Raw genomic sequence first — 18841 nt, 5'->3', positions numbered from 1 at the left:
TAATTAATGAGAAAAACACTGCTTTGACGCGGATAAATAGGGCATTAGCCTTGGCGACAGACTATGCTCTCAGAGCATCCTTCTTGTTACCTCCAACCTCCAAGTAGGTTATGTTTTCTTCAGCGTTTTTTGTTCCAGCCGATACTTGGCACAGATGTTCCTTGATACCAGCCGTTGGCTTATCGTAGAAGATAACTGCAACTAACGATTATTTTCTTCACAGAATAATGTGCAGACTGTTTTCTCCATAAATCAATTGATTGTTTAGTTCATTAATACTCTTAAAATAGTGAGAAAAGGCACTACACCAGTGGTGGGCCAGTGGTTCCACTCTCTGACTTGAGCCACATATTGATATTGTAGATATCCATCAATTCATGTCAAGAAAAAAGTGCAGGGAGGTAAAAAAATTGTGCCTCATTCACCAACTGTTCTTAAGAAGAAACTTCTTATTAAACCCACTTGCGTAGTTTTAACAAAGATTATGACATTCTCCAATATTTTCTTATCTGGGATTTGTTCTTAAGTCAGAACAGTATAAAAAAATCAGATCAGCCAATGTGACCGACCTGAAACGGAAATCATTTAAAACACACAATATTGCCAATGATGCACTGGTTCAGGTCAGATAACTCTATGCGAATTAGAAACTTACAGATACATGACATTCATCAATATAAGAACACAAGTGCACACAATTTTGTAGTTTAAGAAAACAAATTTTCTTTTGAAACATAAGCACAAATTTTTGAAAATTCTTAAAAACATATAAGTTGTACAGTAGCTTATAGGGTAACATATGCTCCTCCCCCTGTACACTGAATTGTTATGAATTTTTCATGTCTGCCACCATAAAAAACAATTCTTGCTGACACACGTAAGCAAACTGAATTTATTTTTTCTCAAAGTAAATGTACAACATTTCTTATAAGTACTGTTGAGCTGTTTTACAATAGTGATGTATGGTAAATGGCCTGCATCAGAACCACATCGGTTAAACCAAATTAAAAGTGATATATACTGTTACCAGAAGTGATGAGCTGGTGTCTGAAGATGCCCCAGTGTCCATCTCTGAACACATTTACAACCAGATCTCTTTCCAGCACTGACTTCATGGACTCAGGAGCCAGTTGGAGGCTTGGTGCATCTGAAGACTCATTTAGATTGGACACAAACGCACAGCTGGTAACAAATAAGAAGGAAACCGAGAAAAGGACATTAAAAAACAGAACAAAGAATTATAAAAAGCAAATCCTAGAAAGTGAGTGCAGTGCTACCTAATCACTAGAATCTTTATGATAAATATAGAAAATATATCACCAATATATAGAAAACTATTAGATAAGGGCAAATTCTATAGCTGTGTCAACACTAGTGTAGGATATAGTATGGTAGAGGATATGTCCTACCGTATTCGGCTGCCACCTGGCTCCTGCCGTAAACAGTTGACCATTCCAACAATGCCACAGTTGGCCTGAGAGGCAGTCAACCACACTGGACAGTCTGTTGTCTCCACCATCATTGCCTGCCAGACAGATCCACACAGTTACTCAGAGTCATGACTAACGTGACATTTGTAAATGATGACTGAAGTCACAATAAACCAGTATTCTGATATACAGTACTTTCAATATAAACATTATGATACAAATTTACTACTCTTTTTGACCTGACATTTTGAATTGAAAGAAAGACTCCCAGAAGGATATAGAACCCACCTTGAGTTTTTCCACCCATTTGTAGTCGGTATTGTCCACAGAAAGGAAAATAGGCTGTTTTGCTGAAGACCGGCAGCGACAAAGAAAGAGGGCTGAGCCATAAAACGACTTCCTGACAGCCACCAGACTGAGGGAAACCTCAAAGAAGACCTTCTCCCACTCAGCCTTGTGACAAGAAGGAGATACTATCAGTACACATCATCCCCAATCCCTTAAAGTGATGCTATTATTTCCAAGGTAATGTCACTGAAAATTTAAAAATATGTATTTGATCAGCTTCAGAGGTGTTGACTCACATAGGTTGACAACTGTGAACTGTTCTTCGAGTTATCAGTGCAATACGATATAAAATACACAAAAAATGAACTAGAGTATTTATAGTTTCTTTAAATGATTAGACACCTGTTTACCTGTGTGAGTAGTCCTTGCTGGTTGCTGCTCTGGGCTGTGTTGGAAAGGAAGGCCACTGTTTCAGCCAGTGTCTCTCCTTTCAGCAGGGTGTGAAGGAGAACAAACCCTCCTTGTTTGGCTCCAGAAGACAGATTTGCCACCAGCAGTTTAGGGTCCATCCTGAGAGGGCCCCAGGCGTGATTACACAACACTAGGTCTGCCCCGCCTATTAGGCTTCCAGGAGCCGGGCCCATCAGAGGATCCCACTGAGCTGAAGTGACCGCCAGCCCCTCTAAGGTGGCTTGGTAGGGTGTCAAAAGATCCAAGTTGGATGCTGTGGCAGTGTAGTCCACACGCAGCATGGGCTGGACATTTAGGATGGGTACCACATGAGAGAAGAGCTGGCCATCATTTGTGAGAGCCTGGTAGGGGTCAAAATTAGGAGGGTTTAAGCTTAATGCATAATTCTGAATCTGAATGAAATTTGCCTATTTTTCACGTAAGACTTATTGTGTGTTTTCAGTTTTACCTCAAGGACTTTGATCTTGCTGGGCATGCTGTTTTCCAAAGTGATGTCTAGGCAGTGTCTGAGAGCATGGTTGTTTAGCAGTCCTTGTAACAGGCTGTCTTGCAGCAGACATGCCCTCTCCTTCTCCACCAGCTGTTCCAGTTCAGACTGAAGATTTCCATTCAGCTCCAAGGCACAGAGCAAGGCCAGCAGCCGCGGCAGGCCTGGCTGAGAGGTTTCAGGGCATGGAAATGGGCTGTCTGACTCCACTTGTAGCCCAGGGATGGAGAGCTTGACACCATGAGGGGCCAACTTTTGCTGCAGTCTGTGAATTAAACCTAGAGAGAGTGGGATTAAGTGTAAAAAGCAAAACAACTCAGATGTGTACGAACCTTCTAAAAGATTGCAAAAGAGATACATAATGTGTCACTTATAAAAATTTAAAAAAAAAAGCTGATATGCTTCTGAGAGCACAGTGTAAATAATACTAGTAAAACTGAAACAACAAATGGCTAATTTGGAATATGTTGCCCTATAACAAACAACCATAAACAGACCTTGCATGGAGGACCTTACAGACACCATGTGAAGACAGCAGGACATTTTCTAATGCCTTGGGCTGGTTATGGCTTTATAAGATAAATAATGTCATCAAACACTATTTATAAATCTGGTGGACACTCTTATATCTAAGATCTAAGAGTTAATGAATAATCAACACCCCAACTTTACAAACTATTACACCTTTATAGTAAGTATATGGTATACATGTATATTGAAAATCTGTAAAATTGTTGTCGACACCTAAAGTTGAAGTTTTCCAACTATAAATACTGCTGTAGAATATTGCAGTCCAAGAAGAAAAGAAGAGGATGCTACACCTGAGTTGGCAAATAAAAGACACCTCTTCAGCCCCTTGGCATCTAATATATATATATTAAATAAATATTAAATTAAATCAATGAAAAGTGTTTACAATTTAAAATGTTATCTGAAAATGATGGAAAGTTATACATCACAACTATGACAGAGAGTTCAGTTCTGTTTACCTTTGCAGATTCTCAGCTGGTCTGTAAGTTTTCCATCGTCTGTTAGGCACTCTGTCTCCACATAGGGAACAAACACAAATTCCTCCAGGGTGGGTGGACTCTGTTGATGCTGCCGACGTGGGGCAACAGTGGCATGCAGACCGCAGATTTGGACTCCACCAGCAACTACTTTGTCAAGGCAACTGTCGACATGGACATCCACAGCTAGAGAAATTAAAGAGAGAAAAGTTTGACGTTGGAGTTTGCATGAGCAGCACATAAACGTGTTTCTAATCAGATCTGTACATCTGTCGACAAGGAGCTGATCACGCCGCACGCACACGCGTATTGATTTGCCTCAGTCCTAAGAGTCCTGTGTAGAAGGAACTCAGGAAAAAGTTTCTTTGTGTAGAAAAAAACAAAGAAATATGAAATGGTTGTTCTTCTGGAAGTTTCCCCAAATCTCCACATGATCTCTGGAGCTCTGCTGGAGTGACCCTAGATTTCTTCTAGTCACCTTGCACACACACACACGTGGGCACACATGCACTCACATGCACGCGCACACACACACACACACATACCACACTTAATACAAACACACACAGTCACAGTATATCAAAAATCGACATGCCTGTTTTGATTGGGCTGTTTGCTTGGCTGGTATTAATGCCAGTTGTAGCTTCCTTTCTAAAAGTGGGACCTGTAGTACTTGATTCACGGCAAGTAAAACCAGCTCGAGAAGCCAGATTTGACTTACTTTCAAAGTTCAGTGAAGTCATTATGCAGAACCTCAAACTGGAGAATCAGTTGAAGTTGGCATGAATGCACCTGTTGTCATAATTAACAATGAGTTACGTTTAGGAATCCCAGTCGCCACGGCTAGAGCCTGCTGGTCGCCTTTTTATTCAAAGTTAAAAAATATTGAATGTACGCGTGTCCAAATTGCACCAAATTCGACACTACACCTTCTTGAGCCCTTAACAATCCACATGCTAAGCATGAGGTATGCTACTAATAAAGTGCAGATACATATTATCTATTAAAATTGGCTTTGAATACAATGATAACACACCCTGCTTTCCATCAGTGTACTCGCAGATCTTTTCCAGATGGACAGCTGGATCAATACACACTGAGCGTATTCTGGTTGGCAAACGCAGACTTCGACCCGCCAGCCCGACCACAATCATCTGCAGCATGGTATCCAGAAATGTCACCCAGTTTCCTGTCCACAGCAGCTTCCCACTATCTCCTGGAAACAGCCCATGAAATGACAATTGAAGCAAAAGCATTGTATAGCAACCTATTGCTACTTTTGCCTGGGAGATACTATCATATTACATTTATATTTCAGTTAAAAACAAAACAACAGATGTAATAATAATAATAGTAATCTAAACAATTCAAGAATATTTAACAAAAAATACACACTTCTTACTTATTACTTAAACCTATCCCTTTTACCTGTATTGTTGGACTCCAAGATGCCTTGGAAGGACTTTCCATAGTCATAGCCCCGCAGTCGCAGCTCTTTGTAGACATCATGTGCTGTCAGCTTCACTTTCGGGTCACCATTAACATTGGCAGCTTGCTGAATTATCTGACTATGGAATGAATTGAGGGCGGCATCCTCCAGAATGGTCACCTTGCCTGAAAAAAAGATAAACGTAAATGGTATTTTCTCTAAGAGATGGTCCGACTTCTTCGGACGCAGATTGGGTCCAAACTGCCCTTATGATGGTGACTAAAATACTCATAGCTCTGAATTGGAAGGCACCCTCGGCACCCACAGCAGGGTACATGGTGGAACATTCAGTTGGGTAAATTGACTGCTTTGGAATATTTATCATTCAGGTTACTCAAAAAGGTAGAGCTCCATGTCCAGAAGTGGGCACGATATGCTTTTTTTTAAATCTGAATCTGAAAAGTAACTAATGTAAGTTATCTAATGAAGTGAAAAAGTATACAATTTCCTCTTAGATATATTGCAGTAGAAGTATAAAGTACAAGTAACCACAATTTTTACTGAAGTGCAGTACTTGTAGCTTTCCACAAATACTGTAAAACCTGTAAACTAAGAAACAATCCTTGTCTTAAGTTGCTATATAGTGGATACGTTGTGATCTGCACTGCTAACTGTAATAACAAGGGACTAGGCCATCATACATTTTTTTGGTTAAGTAACAACAAAGCTAGCTTACAAAATAAATGTTCTTGATTTGCTGCACCTTAAATAAAATGTTATCTGATTAACCAAATCTGATTTTTGTGAGACTCACTTATTTTATTAATGGCAAAACAGGACAATCCTTGTCTTATGGTTACTGGTGGTATTGCTATGTAAGGTGACCTAACGATTTTTATGCAAATGTCGTAATGTATCGAGACAATGTCTAGTTGATCCATTAAACAGGTAACCTTAGCCTTTATCGCCACAATTTTCCCATGTAAGAAATTTGGCAGGACCCGCCCCTGGTATAAGAACATATTTGGATGGACTGTTGTATGTGGTTATGGATATAATCATATTATATGATATAATTCAATAAAATGTGAATCATAGATAATAAGTTCTGGCCTGAAGTTTTTCAGTTCAAAAACTACATATAACAAATACAGAGAATACCCACCACTGACAGCCAGATTTCCATTTTCTGAAACCTCAAACCTGTTGGTGGCAGGCATGAGATGCACCTCCAGCTGGATAGAACCTGAGATGTGCAGAAAGATGAAAAGAAATGACATGTTGAGTGACAGAAACCGATGGACTGATGAACTGCTTGTCCTTATCTTCACTTTCATCGATCTCCATCCACCCCCATCCCTGCTGCTCTGCTCTCACCTGTCTTTGGTAGGATGGTAGCTCTGTGGATGGTTATGTCCTCAAAGTTTACTGGGGTGCTTTCCATGACAGCACCCAGACTTCTCACAAAAGTGCGCCAGGCTAAAACCAGGTAGCCCGTTGCTGGGTAGAGCACACGCCCATCAATGCAGTGTCCGATCAGGTAATTGTTTGTTGTCTCTGGGTTTACATCTGTTGTTGGTTTTGGACACCGACCCACAATGTGACCAAGTATAATGAAAAATCACAGTTTAATATTTTTCCTTTATATGACAAAAGAAGCTGGATGCCAAGTTGTATTCCACATGTGCAGTCCTTACCAATATTATATATGGAGGCAGAATTGGATCCTCCGGAGCCAGAAGGAAAATCCTCGACCTTGGGGACATCCCAAGTCTGGGCATGGTCCCATTGGACCAAAGGTGAGATCAAAGGGGTACCAACTGGCACAGGGTACATCACAGCTGGCCAGAGCTTGTTTACATCCACATTGATGCTACACAGGTCCATCAAAATTCATTTTAATATTAATGATTTTAATCTGCATCTAAGAGTGCTCAAATAGGAGGAGTAAACAGCAAAGCCCATTCGGAACAACATATCCCCCAACCTTAAATGATACACAAAAAATAATAGAGTAAGGCATTTACTGACCCATTCATGTAGATTTTGCCAAGGTTTGAGAGGAAGAACTCAAGGTTGTTGGGGATTCCTATCTTCATCAAAGGAAGGACGGAACAAGTAGACTTCAGGCTGCGCCTCAGAATGGTCTATGCCAAAAACAAGTGTAAACATTTTTAAACTCAGAAGGTAGAGCAGGTCATCCACAAACCAGAAGGTCAGCTGTTCACACGCAGTCTCCCCCAAGCAACATACTGAAACGCAAATTGGTCCTGACGGATTTGCCAGCAGTTTATGTCTGATGTATCATCGAGTCATGATTTGCTCACCACAGATTTAGAATGATTCATTCTACCCAAATAACAGTTATAATAATAGAATACACACCTAATAGTTGAGATGTCATATTTTCATGTACATATTATTAACAACAATAATAAGTTAGTCCCAAGTCAAGTGCTTAGCCATATTTTTTAAGTCATAAACTAATTATTTGCTCTCGCATTATTGCCTACAGAGTAACACTTAGTAAACTAAATTAACACAAATAGTGAATTACTTTAAAATGTCAATCATTTTCAAATACAGTCCAGAAATAAATCACTGATACACAGCATACTTTCAAATTACACACTCTCAAAGACAAGAAAAAAGAGAGTGATATACTGCTTCTGAACACTACTGAAATACTTCCTTTTGTAGTGTATCCCAACAGTCATAATAAAGCAAGTTGATTTGAGTGGTTGGGTGGGTGACTGTAGTGCAGAGTGAGTGAGTGAGTGAGTGAGTTGCTTTTACAGGATATAATAATATTCTCATTCAATAATGAAAAATCAACATGTTTAAGGAAGTATTATTGGGCAGCACTATTTAACATGGGGACTGGTAGGGGATTGTAATGCATAGCTAAGGAGAAGACAGGCTCACAGCAGGATAAGAAGAAATCTCAGTCTTTGTGTACTCCTAACTGTATAAAACAGGAGAGCTGTCATTTTAAACTGCCCACCATTGATAAAAAGGATGGATAGCCAAAGTACCTGCTCATTGTGGGCACTATTGTGTTTCTCTATATTTTTAAGGTTTTGACCTTCGATGTAAGGTGCCTTGAGATAATGTATTTTATGAATTGGAAATATACATGTATGTGTAATAAAAGTTTTTCCTTTCTTGCCGTAACTTAAGCAAAAAACATGGCCCCAAAATGTTACCATGAACAAATCACCCTCAAATCCAATTTACAATTAGATTGATAGATTTATCAATCCAATTGGGGCAGTGTGTGTTTCAACCCTGCGTTCTTCATAACAGAGAGCGGTCGTATGTCCGCTGCTATAAAATACATATCATGCTTGTTATTTTTTTGACACTGTCTGAATTATTTGCAATATTTCCATTGCCGCAGGGAGCTGGCTTTGCATGGAACTTTTTTGATGTGCTACCAGCTACATACGTATCCGTTAGCAGTTGAGCAATGTTGGCTTTTGTACTACACACTTTGTGTCCGTCCTCGTTATAGTGACTGCGACACTGAAGTATTCTCACACTGCGGACTTGAATGATGAGGAAGGGTCTTTACACTCCTTTTTGTGTGTGGTCGCTATGACCACAAGCCTACAGCACATCTTGTCCTTCGCTCTGTTGTCCATCAGAATTTGAGACCTGTACGTGCATCTGTGTCTGCCCATCTCTGAACGTCTTCATACAGACAAAAATAATCACATTTATTCAGTTATTTATCGATGGTATTGGATCATGAATCCAGATTGTTCAAGTCACTCTAACCCTAATGTCCTGGCTGTGTGCGTAACGTTACATTCAGAGGAGGAGTGAGACAGGTTGCAGGGTAATACGGCACAGGCTGCCACTGCAAAATCTAAATGGTGGAATCCCTAAAATAAATAAATGTGATACTTGTCAGTCAAGTTAGAATATAAGACTCGAGTGTAAAAGGGAAAGTTTTTTTAAGAAAAATGTGAAGCGAGGGTTGATGATTGACTCTCTAAGCAGCCAGTAAGGCCTCACCCAATGTTTCCTTGAAACATAGGTACGTGCTAGCATAGACCACCCACATCATGCGATTTGATGCCTTCAGAAACAGTAACAAGTGTGTTAATATGAGGAGTGTAAATGTTTAAACTGCTGCTTTTTGGACTGTACCTGTAGCACAGCATTAGGCGCTATCTCCACCACCACAGCATTTTCGGGAACCAGACTCATGCCCTCCTTAAACAGCACAGGGCTGACCAGGTTGTTGACATAGTACTCAGCTGAGCTGTACAGAGCCAGAGGAGAATCCCACGCAGACTGATGGATACTGGTGCTTACCCAGCGGGATGAACGCTGGCATGGCTCCCTGATCACCTAAACACAAAATTTCTCTTTTGTATTATTTGGTAGTTCAAATATATTTTTATAATTGATCAATTGTCAAATACAATCAAAAAATCATGAAAAGATGTGCAGGAGGCAACTTGGTTTACTTTATTACTCTTACTATACTAATAATAATAGTGATGCTAATTATCTGACATATCTAGCCTGGTATGACAGTTTTAGATATAAAAAAAACAACAAAAACTGTCATCATTATGCAGGATAAAAACAGGTTTAGACCTTATCATTATAAATTAATTTACTATAAATATGACAATATATATGTATGGCATAAAAACACCAGACAAATTATAAATTTTACAAATTATTACACCAAATATTTGTGGCAATGTATTACCAAGTCTACCACGTAGCTGTTAGATTGTTCAAGCATCATGACTCTACTGTTGCGCACAATTCAAATACATCTTCTTGTACCTTCTTTAGAGCAGCCAGCAGGTTGGGAGCAATGGAAGCCATGAAGTAGGAATGGAAAGCGACACCCGCAGTGTGCACTTCTCTTGCAAACACTCCCTGATCTTTCAGCTCAGACACAAATTTCCGGATTGCTTCCTAATGAAACACACGTATCACATCTGTCAATAAAATACTAAAACCTAAAATTGTTTATAGCCTCCTTTTAAAAAAAACGTGGTCACTGCTATGATTTTCAACAACTATATTGTTAAATTGTGCAAAATTTAGGTTGTCTATGTTGGACAACAAAGGACAAAGTCTGATTAAATGTTTGACCTGAGGACCAGAGATGGTAATGGTTTTCTCAGCGTTGTGGCAGGCTGGGACAACTCCTTGAGGACACTTAGCCAAGCACTCCTCCCAGGTCAGCCCTGAAGGATAGAAAGTGAGCACAAGTGTAAAACTTTATTAGAGACACTAAAGGTCCATATCCAAGATTATTAAATCCTTATTAAAACACATCGGGCATTTGTTTCAGTGTTTCCAGAAAGAAGAGGAATACCTTGTGTCCCTCTGTCGAGGCTCAGTTAAAACCATGATGATAACATTTCTCGAATAAGTTAATCAACGCCTACGTTTGTACATTAAATTCCTCGTGACAGCATGGAAATTAGGAACATTACAGGCCACAAAAATCTGACCTGCACTGGCCCAGCTTGGGAAACCTTAGAAAGATTTTAAATGCATCATTAATGCCACCTGAAGCGCGGGTCATAGAACGGAGTACAGTAGGCTCTAAAGAAGGCTATTTTAAAATCCTTTGTACAAATGCAAACTTGCATTCAATTATATTGGCTTGTGCATACAGTTTACAACACTTGAGGTAAACATCGTCATCATCACAAAAATCATCCCAGATGATAGCTTTTCATCGATGTTGGTTTTAGCAATCATAACCACGCTGGATTGGATTGGATTAGAATTATTTTTTTTATGGGCATGGTAACACAATTTAAATTAAGATTTTGTTTATTTTACTCAGTGGCCTTTCTGCCCTGGCGCGTGGCCTTTGTGCCCTAAAAAATTGTGAACATGGTCCAGAGCCTACTCCAGTTCAGGGCATTTATTGTACATTTTTTTTACCACATATTAAAAAATTGACCTTTATATTTAATTTGTTTTAGTTTACCTTTTAAAAACAAAACAGAAATAAACTATGTAAATATACATTTTACTATATGGGTACATTTTAAATACACTTTTAAGCTGCAACTAATTAAATGACAACTCACTGTTGCAGCAGTCAGAAAAAGAGTGATCTTGATGAGAAGTGTGATAAGTAAAGATTTGAGCTCAAGGTATACTGATACATCAAAGCCATCAACACAGTCTTGAGATGACTAATCTCAACAAGAAGGCTTATATCAGACATATTTCAATCAATCCTAGTGAATTCTCTGTGAAATAGCATCATAAACTGTATATAATATGTTATAAGGTTACCTCATCCCTGGTGTACATGTATTCAGTTCTGCAGGTTGTGCATGACCAGGTCCCATGGTCCATTAAAATATCTGCATATCAGTGTTTGGGATTGAGAATGGATTTGTATAAATATAATTTATTTTATTTTAATAAAACTCCTTCTTTCTGGAAAATGTGCCTATTTCCTGTAACCAGCTCCTGAAATATGGAAAAGAATGACTGCTCTCCTCTTACCAACTGCAGCCATTCCTCCTGGAGGAAGTTTGGCCTCCTTGACGCAACGGCCTCTCCAGTAGGCAGCCAGGATTGCCTCACTGTGGCCAAGGCAACCGTCAGCATAGCCACAGGCCAGCTCTCCTGCCGAGTGTCCTATGATGCCATCGGGCTGCAGACCGACCTTAGTGAGCAGGTCAATTAGAGCAATCTGTAACAAGGAAATCCAGAGATCATATACAGGTTTAGTTTCAGTTGCTTGTGTTTTTTAAATGACAGCATGAATCTGCTTTTGTGGCATTAAATAACCTTGCCCAAGCTCAAGGACTTATTTTAATTAAAAGCTTATGCAACTGGATTTCATATAGCAAACCAAGCCCTGCTGCCTGTGCCGCCAGTGTATGAATGATGTGTGATTGAGAAAGTGCTGCACATAAAAGCATTGATGAATGGGTTAATGGCAAAACTGTACTTTAAAGCACTTTAAGTGGTCATCAAGACTAGAGAAGTCTTGATGACCAATATAATATAAGTGCAATATAAATAACACAATTTGACCATTGACAACAGAAGTCAAATCTATCTGTTCCAAAAAACCCTAACCCTAACCCTAATCCTTCTCTAAAAGTAAGTTCTACAACAGTTCTATAAGTAAGTAAGTCTAATTTTAAAGGTTCAGTGTGTAAGATTTAAGTGAAAGGATCTATTGGAAAAATTTTATAAAATAATCTTAGTAATGTTTTAACTTGTGTGTAATCATCTCAATTGTACAAAAAGTGTTTTCTTTACACTAGAATGGGCGCTTTACATTTAAATACTTTATATTTAAATCACAAGCAGGACCTATCTACGGAGGCCGGCACATTTTTTAAGTAGCCAAAACTGGACAAACTAAACAATCTTTTGGTTTTTAAGACAACTGAAGTCTTCCACAGGTTCTCTTTCATGTTTGAAAGGGGAGGGGAGGGTGAGGGGTATTCAGTTGCAACATGCAACCTCACCAATAGATTCCACTAAATATTCCATTCTGAACATTTAACAGTAGCAACAGAGACAGCTGATCTAAGTCTGTGGAAGGCTGTTCTAGAGCTGAGTACTGCAAAGGCTCTATCACATTGTCTTTGACCAGCACCTTGGAACAGTGAAAAGACCTAGAGCGGCAGACCTGAAGCCGGTTAAGTCTGTGAGGAGCTATGTTGTGTTCTCCAGCACTAGATTTTTTTGTGATTAGAAAAGAGATTAAAAATATTTTAAATTTATTCTAAAACAAGGTTAGAGGTCACCTCAAAACTCAAAATTAATGTTCAAAATATGGCTGCACTTGACAGCAGACCCCTAGGGGACCTGAAGAAGTGATAATTTGGAGGACATATTTGGAGGACTGCCTATAGTCATCTGTTCTTATCCATTCTTCAGTTTAAAATAAGACACCAATGGTTTCTGTAATAATTAAATAATTTAAAATAAAGGTTTCATTAAACACTGACCCCGAATTTAACGAGGTGATTTTAGCTTACAATATAATAAACTTTGGTAGTTAATACCACCGAAAAAATGTTTAAGGGACCTTGGTCTTGTAACAGTAGGGATCTTTTGAGGACATTTTTAATCTCTGTTTGCTGTGACTGATGTACTGTGGGCGGAGCAAGTTAGTGAAATAGTGATAGTGTGATTGGCAGTGGAGAAGACTTTCATTCAGTGACCAGTTAGGAAGGAATTATTATTCAAGTGCATGTGGTGACGAAAAACATAATAAAGAATGTTGGCTGCTATTGTTAAAATTACTGATAAAAACAAGATTAGGAGAACTAACCTCCTTCCTGTTTGGGTTTCTATAACATCAGAAGAATTTGCCTAACCCTAGGCAAATTACACACAGGCATAGACATTCTATCCATATAATGTCCCTATTTACAGGAGCACTTTAAGTATCCTACTCTATAGTCCAAATGAAAATGACACAGATTTGCCCTTGATTAGACATATCAAGGTACCTACAAGACCATATTTTCACTATACCTGTATAGAAGTGAGGCCAACAAAGGCATGAATAGTGTCTTCAAAAGTGTTGTCGTCAGCCTCCATTAGCAAACGAGACACGACCAGGCCTGTGTCTTTCAGGGCTGCATCTGACCGCAGAATGGACTCTCTAAAGTCTTGCAGCTGCATGAGACTGCGGCCCATACCTGCCCACTGTGTTCCCATACCTGTTAATACAATAAATAGTCACAGAACTTAATTTAGCAATATAGATACTAAGGTCGTCATCTGTTTAAGGACATATGAAATAACACCTTCATTGCAGTGCTCAATGGAAAATGTGCTTTAAATATATCTGTAGTGATATTCAACAATTGCTGATCTATATTCTTGTATATGGATGCAACCAATGACAACAATTTTATATAACTGTTATACCATTAGGACTGAACGTGCAAAAAAAATCCTCAGTTCTACAAAAATGTTTAATTGGTCAATTAATTGAATTTTGGTTTTATTTGCCCAAGTTTTTAAATATCTGTTACTGAGAATTCTCTTCACGGAATACAATACTGAACTATTGAAAACATATCCTTATTAAGGGCAAAATCTCTTTCTAGAAACCAGATACTACCGATTACTGATAATTATTATTTAATTAATTTACTTCATTCTAATTCAACATAAGTATAGTGTAAATCTACATAAGCAAACAGAGATAACGTTTCTAGAGATTCTCAGTCATCCAGGTCGTGGTACATTCAAGTGCTAAGAAAACAGGTCAACTGAAGACTTTTAAGCTTTAGTCTTTTTAGTTTTTAGCACTTGGATACAAATCATATTTTTATTATCAAATATTTAAAGTCTTCAAGTTAATAAAGTGAATAATAAATTAATCTTAAATAAATGTTAAGTTAAAATTATGAAATTTGTGTATAATTGTTTTAGTATTATTAATTTGTTGTATGTTATTTGATGCAAGAAAAAGGAGAACAAAATATTTGTTTGCTGACCTGCTCTAAAAAAAAATTATATTTTCCATTAAAAAACGGTCAACCACTTCTGCAGACAATCAAAAGTCTGAATTGTGAGCTGGTTGTGATGGGGAATTAACATATATCAAACTGATATCTGAAAGTCCATCTACTTGGTTGGTCATTTGGTTGATGACTTACCTGCACAGATATACCATAAAGGCCTGGCTGAGGCTTGCACCTGCTGAACTTCCATTACATCACTCTGAGAGCCAATCACAGTGTATCCTCTGAAGGGCATGCTAGTAAAAGGGCCTCCTGAGACGTCATTCAGCAAAGACAGGAAGCTGGCATCTGCAGCGTGTTCCTTCCCCTTCTGGAGAATGGTATTCACTGCATCCTCTGTACGGCCACAGGCATTAAGCACCTTGGGAACAATCCTTGGTGGTACAGTTGCGTCAGCATGTTTCTCATTTGGACGAAGAATTACATGAACGTTTGAACCACCAAATCCAAATGAGTTAATGCCTATTATGCCTCCTCGAATCGGTGTGGGCCGGTCAACAACTTTAATCTGACCATCGATGAGGGCAGGAATGTCGGGGTTGGGACTGTTGAAGTGCAGGTTGGGAGCCCAGACTCCTCGTTCCAAAGAAAGCACCACCTGTTGGGGGATGTAAAACAACAAATTAACTGAGACGCTTATTTATACACAATTTACTAGATGTCTGACATTGTGTTCTGCTCCATTGTTTCATTGTGAAGCTCTGTGCTGTACTCTTTGCCCTGCTGTCGCTCAATCTTTCTCTCTTACACACATATATAGTGACCAGTCAGTCAAAGTCAGACTACTCATTGGCAGTAATGAGAAATCCTGTCCCCACACAAAATATCTATAAAGCTACAAGACATGGTCTTTCACCATGTTCCCCTCTTCTAAAGTAGGCAAAGTGTACGAGTTATGGGGTGGGAGGCAAATTGGCTTGTCATCTCTTGAGGTCAGCAAAGAAAGAGTCTATGAGGCTCAGGGCACGATCTTAGACTGTAGCAAACGGTACAAAGCAGAACAAAGAAGTGCGAAACAGTGGCTGTTAACAAAAATGGATCTGGACATGTTCTAAATGCACTCGCACAATGTGCTTTGGCTCATAAGATAAGATCTTAAAAATCAAAAAAATTGATAGACCAAGGTGAGGCTAGCTGTAATCTTTTCAAACTGAATCTAAAAATGACCAAACCACAAAAATAAGCGTGAGGTTACCACAATGTCCACAAATCAGAGGGTCGGCTGGTTGATCCCAGTCTCCTTCATTCAACATAACAAAGTCAAGATACTGAACACCAAATTGCCCATGGTAACTGTTCCTGCAGTGTGTGCATGATGAATGATAAAGAAAGTGTTACTGATTTCTAATTTCTAGATTATTTATTTGTTATTAATAATTGACTGATCAATTTAATTTAGCTTCTTTCGTGATTATAATTTTCCTTTGCTGATGATTCACTTCAAAAATATTGTTGAAAAACATTTGATTTACATGTATTAACCGATTCTGATATGTAATATAATAATTGATATATTAATTTCAATGTATTTTTGATTTGTTCATTTTTTATACGAACAGCCAAGTGCAACATCTTGAATGACTTTCAGGAAAGACTGTATGAAAGTTGTACAATTCTTTGCGCTAAAGGTTCAGGGTGTACGATTTAGCAGAGGTGTAAAGTAACGAATTACATTTACTCACGTTACTGTAATTGAGTAGTTATTTTGTGTACTTTGTAATTTTTTGTGTAGTTTTTGAAATGGCTAATTTTACTTTTACTTCAGTAGAGTTTGACTGAAGTATTGTACTTTGCTACATTAGAAATTACATCCGTTACTGAGTAAAAAAAAAACATAGTTCAAGGCGCAAGGCAATTCTCACTGCAGTGGTAGACAGTGTTGTCCGCGAGGCACACCTGCCAGTAGCGAAAATTAGCAATAATAAAACAAAATAAAAAAACATTTATTTTAGTAATTGATACATATGAAGTACAGTTTAAGGCAAGGGGTAGTGATGGATAAAGTTTTCTTTAAAAAACAAGTTAAGTCTTTCATTCTCACTTTCCACCTTAGAACTATGAAATGAACTGAACTATGAACTAGTTCCGAATTTAAATGGTGAACTATGAACGTGAACTATTCATGTTTACTTGTATGAACTGAACTTTGAACTAGTTCATGAGGTGTGAACTTGCACAACACTGGTGGTAGATGCTGCATAGAGTGGATGATGGAGTCGATGTCACGAAAGCTAGAGAAGGATGATATTGCGGATGACCAACAAGCGGAAGCATCGAACTTTCCGCCAGTTGAGATTAAAGCAGATAAAGAAAACCTGTGGCCACATCTCAGCAAGATTTTTGTTTGTAGACTAGTGCTCTAAAGGTGGACCAAGTTTAACCAAAAGTTTAAATATACAGTGGGACAGCGGCATTTTAACTTTTTATTTTAGCTGTCATGTGGTTCATGTCTTGACATTAGGGATGGGAATCGGCAGGGACCTCCCGATACGATACTATCACGATACTTAGGTGGCGATACGATATGTATTGCGATTTCTGTGGGTATTGCAATTCTGTAAGTATTGCGATTCGATATGACGATTTCCTGGGATTTTTTTGGTTATTTATTTTTTTTAAATACTGGACCATGGAAAAATGTTGAATCATTCCTTCAAATACAACACAGTCAAATTCAATTAGAGCTTTACCAGTTTTATTTCAAATATTAACATTAACTTAATGACTGCCGGGCAGCCAATAGAGAAAATAAATAAAAATGTATAGCCCCTGTCAACTGCACACAAACTGACAGATTAAGAAATGTATGCCACTTAGGCTACTTTTAAACAATAAATAAAAGGTAAATTAAACAGAATGAATAAAAGTTTACTTAAAATATAAACTTTGAAATAAACAAAAAGTAGGCTATTGTTGTTTGCATGTAGCCGATGCAAAGCTAGTGCTTGGGTATGTTTAGATTCTTGTGCAAAAACAAGAGCTGGTCAACATGCTCTGGGGTGATGTTGCTCCCCCAATATATCCCCCCCCCCGGTATAAACCAATAAATATGTTTTTTAAAAAAAAAGAAAAAAAACGATTTGGGAGGCAGCATATCGATTTAAAATCGTCATTCACAAGAATCGCGATTTGTAACTGAATCGATTTTTTCCCCCATCCCTACTTGACATGTCCTCCCAAAAGTTCTTAAATGTTGTGTTGACATGTAACATGTTTAATGTCATTGCACTGATATTTTTAAAGATTCTCCTAAAAATGACTGTTTTTGGATTGGATTTCTGACCCCTTGTCCTTTTTTGCACTTTATAGGAGCGGCCCCCATCAAGTTGTTGGAAGTAACTAAGTAACTTTTACTTAAAGTACATTTTAAATGAACTACTTTTTACTTTTACTTGAGTAGATTTTTAGAAGGGTACTTTTACTTGTACTTAAGTAAAATTTCATCAAAGTAAAGGTACTTTTACTTGAGTACAATATTTCAGTACTTTGTACACCTCCGCGATTTAGTGAAATCTAGTGGTGAAGTTGCATGTTGCAGCTGTATACCACCTACCTCACCCTCAAATATTAGAGAGAACATGTGGCCTTCAGTTGTCATAAAAACTGAAAAAGTGTTGAGTTATTCCAGCTTGGGCTACTGTCAAAAACATGGTGGCCCACATAGAGAGGACCCGCTCCTGACGTAAATATAAAGTAAAGAAAACAACAATTCGTACAATTGAGATGAAACACTAACGCTAGGATTATATTATATTAAATTTCTGCCAATAGATCCCTTCACACAAATCTTATTCACTCAACCTTTAAGACTACAAAGACACAATAAAGACAACTCCAGTTTTGTAGAGATGTTGAGCACTGTGGGTGCTACAAGAACGAGGCCACAACGGCAGATTTCTTGCCCCTTGTTCCAGTTAAGACATTCAGAACAGTGTAAAACACACAGAAGCAGGCTGAAAATATCTCTAACATCAGCTAAAATTAAACAACAAAAAGAAGCCTCACCTTTGCAAGGGCAGCCAGACCAGATGCCGGTTCTGGATGACCCATGTTGGATTTGGTGGAGCCAATAAGCAGAGGGTCTCGTTTTGATTGACAGAACACATTAGCAATGCCATTCACTTCCTGTGGGTCCCCAACCTTCATGTAGAGAGCAGGGATGCCATAGAGGTAAGACACTTGTGGAGAGTGAACTGTGATGTACAGTATGTGTGTAGATGACT

The 18841-nt window shown here is 38.4% G+C and overlaps 1 protein-coding gene across 1 annotated transcript in view; it reads right to left on the bottom strand.

Moving 5' to 3' along the window:
* Positions 1–18841, bottom strand: part of fasn (fatty acid synthase) — a 59130-nt gene that overhangs the window by 22068 nt on the left and 18221 nt on the right. The window contains exons 8-26 of the mRNA XM_061095363.1: positions 18624–18758; positions 14754–15216; positions 13618–13805; positions 11620–11809; positions 10237–10331; positions 9922–10056; positions 9268–9471; positions 7144–7259; positions 6810–6985; positions 6490–6681; positions 6278–6358; positions 5112–5297; positions 4720–4899; positions 3666–3869; positions 2638–2954; positions 2129–2530; positions 1719–1883; positions 1410–1525; positions 1028–1182 (exon numbers count right to left, since the gene is read on the bottom strand). Of these exons, the coding sequence (XP_060951346.1) occupies positions 1028–1182; positions 1410–1525; positions 1719–1883; positions 2129–2530; positions 2638–2954; positions 3666–3869; positions 4720–4899; positions 5112–5297; positions 6278–6358; positions 6490–6681; positions 6810–6985; positions 7144–7259; positions 9268–9471; positions 9922–10056; positions 10237–10331; positions 11620–11809; positions 13618–13805; positions 14754–15216; positions 18624–18758 (3700 nt within the window). The remainder of the gene's footprint in view (positions 1–1027; positions 1183–1409; positions 1526–1718; positions 1884–2128; positions 2531–2637; positions 2955–3665; positions 3870–4719; positions 4900–5111; positions 5298–6277; positions 6359–6489; positions 6682–6809; positions 6986–7143; positions 7260–9267; positions 9472–9921; positions 10057–10236; positions 10332–11619; positions 11810–13617; positions 13806–14753; positions 15217–18623; positions 18759–18841) is intronic.

Source organism: Limanda limanda, chromosome 21 (genome assembly GCF_963576545.1).
Source record: "Limanda limanda chromosome 21, fLimLim1.1, whole genome shotgun sequence".
NCBI lineage: Eukaryota > Metazoa > Chordata > Actinopteri > Pleuronectiformes > Pleuronectidae > Limanda > Limanda limanda.
This window is presented reverse-complemented; position numbering and strand designations above follow the sequence as displayed.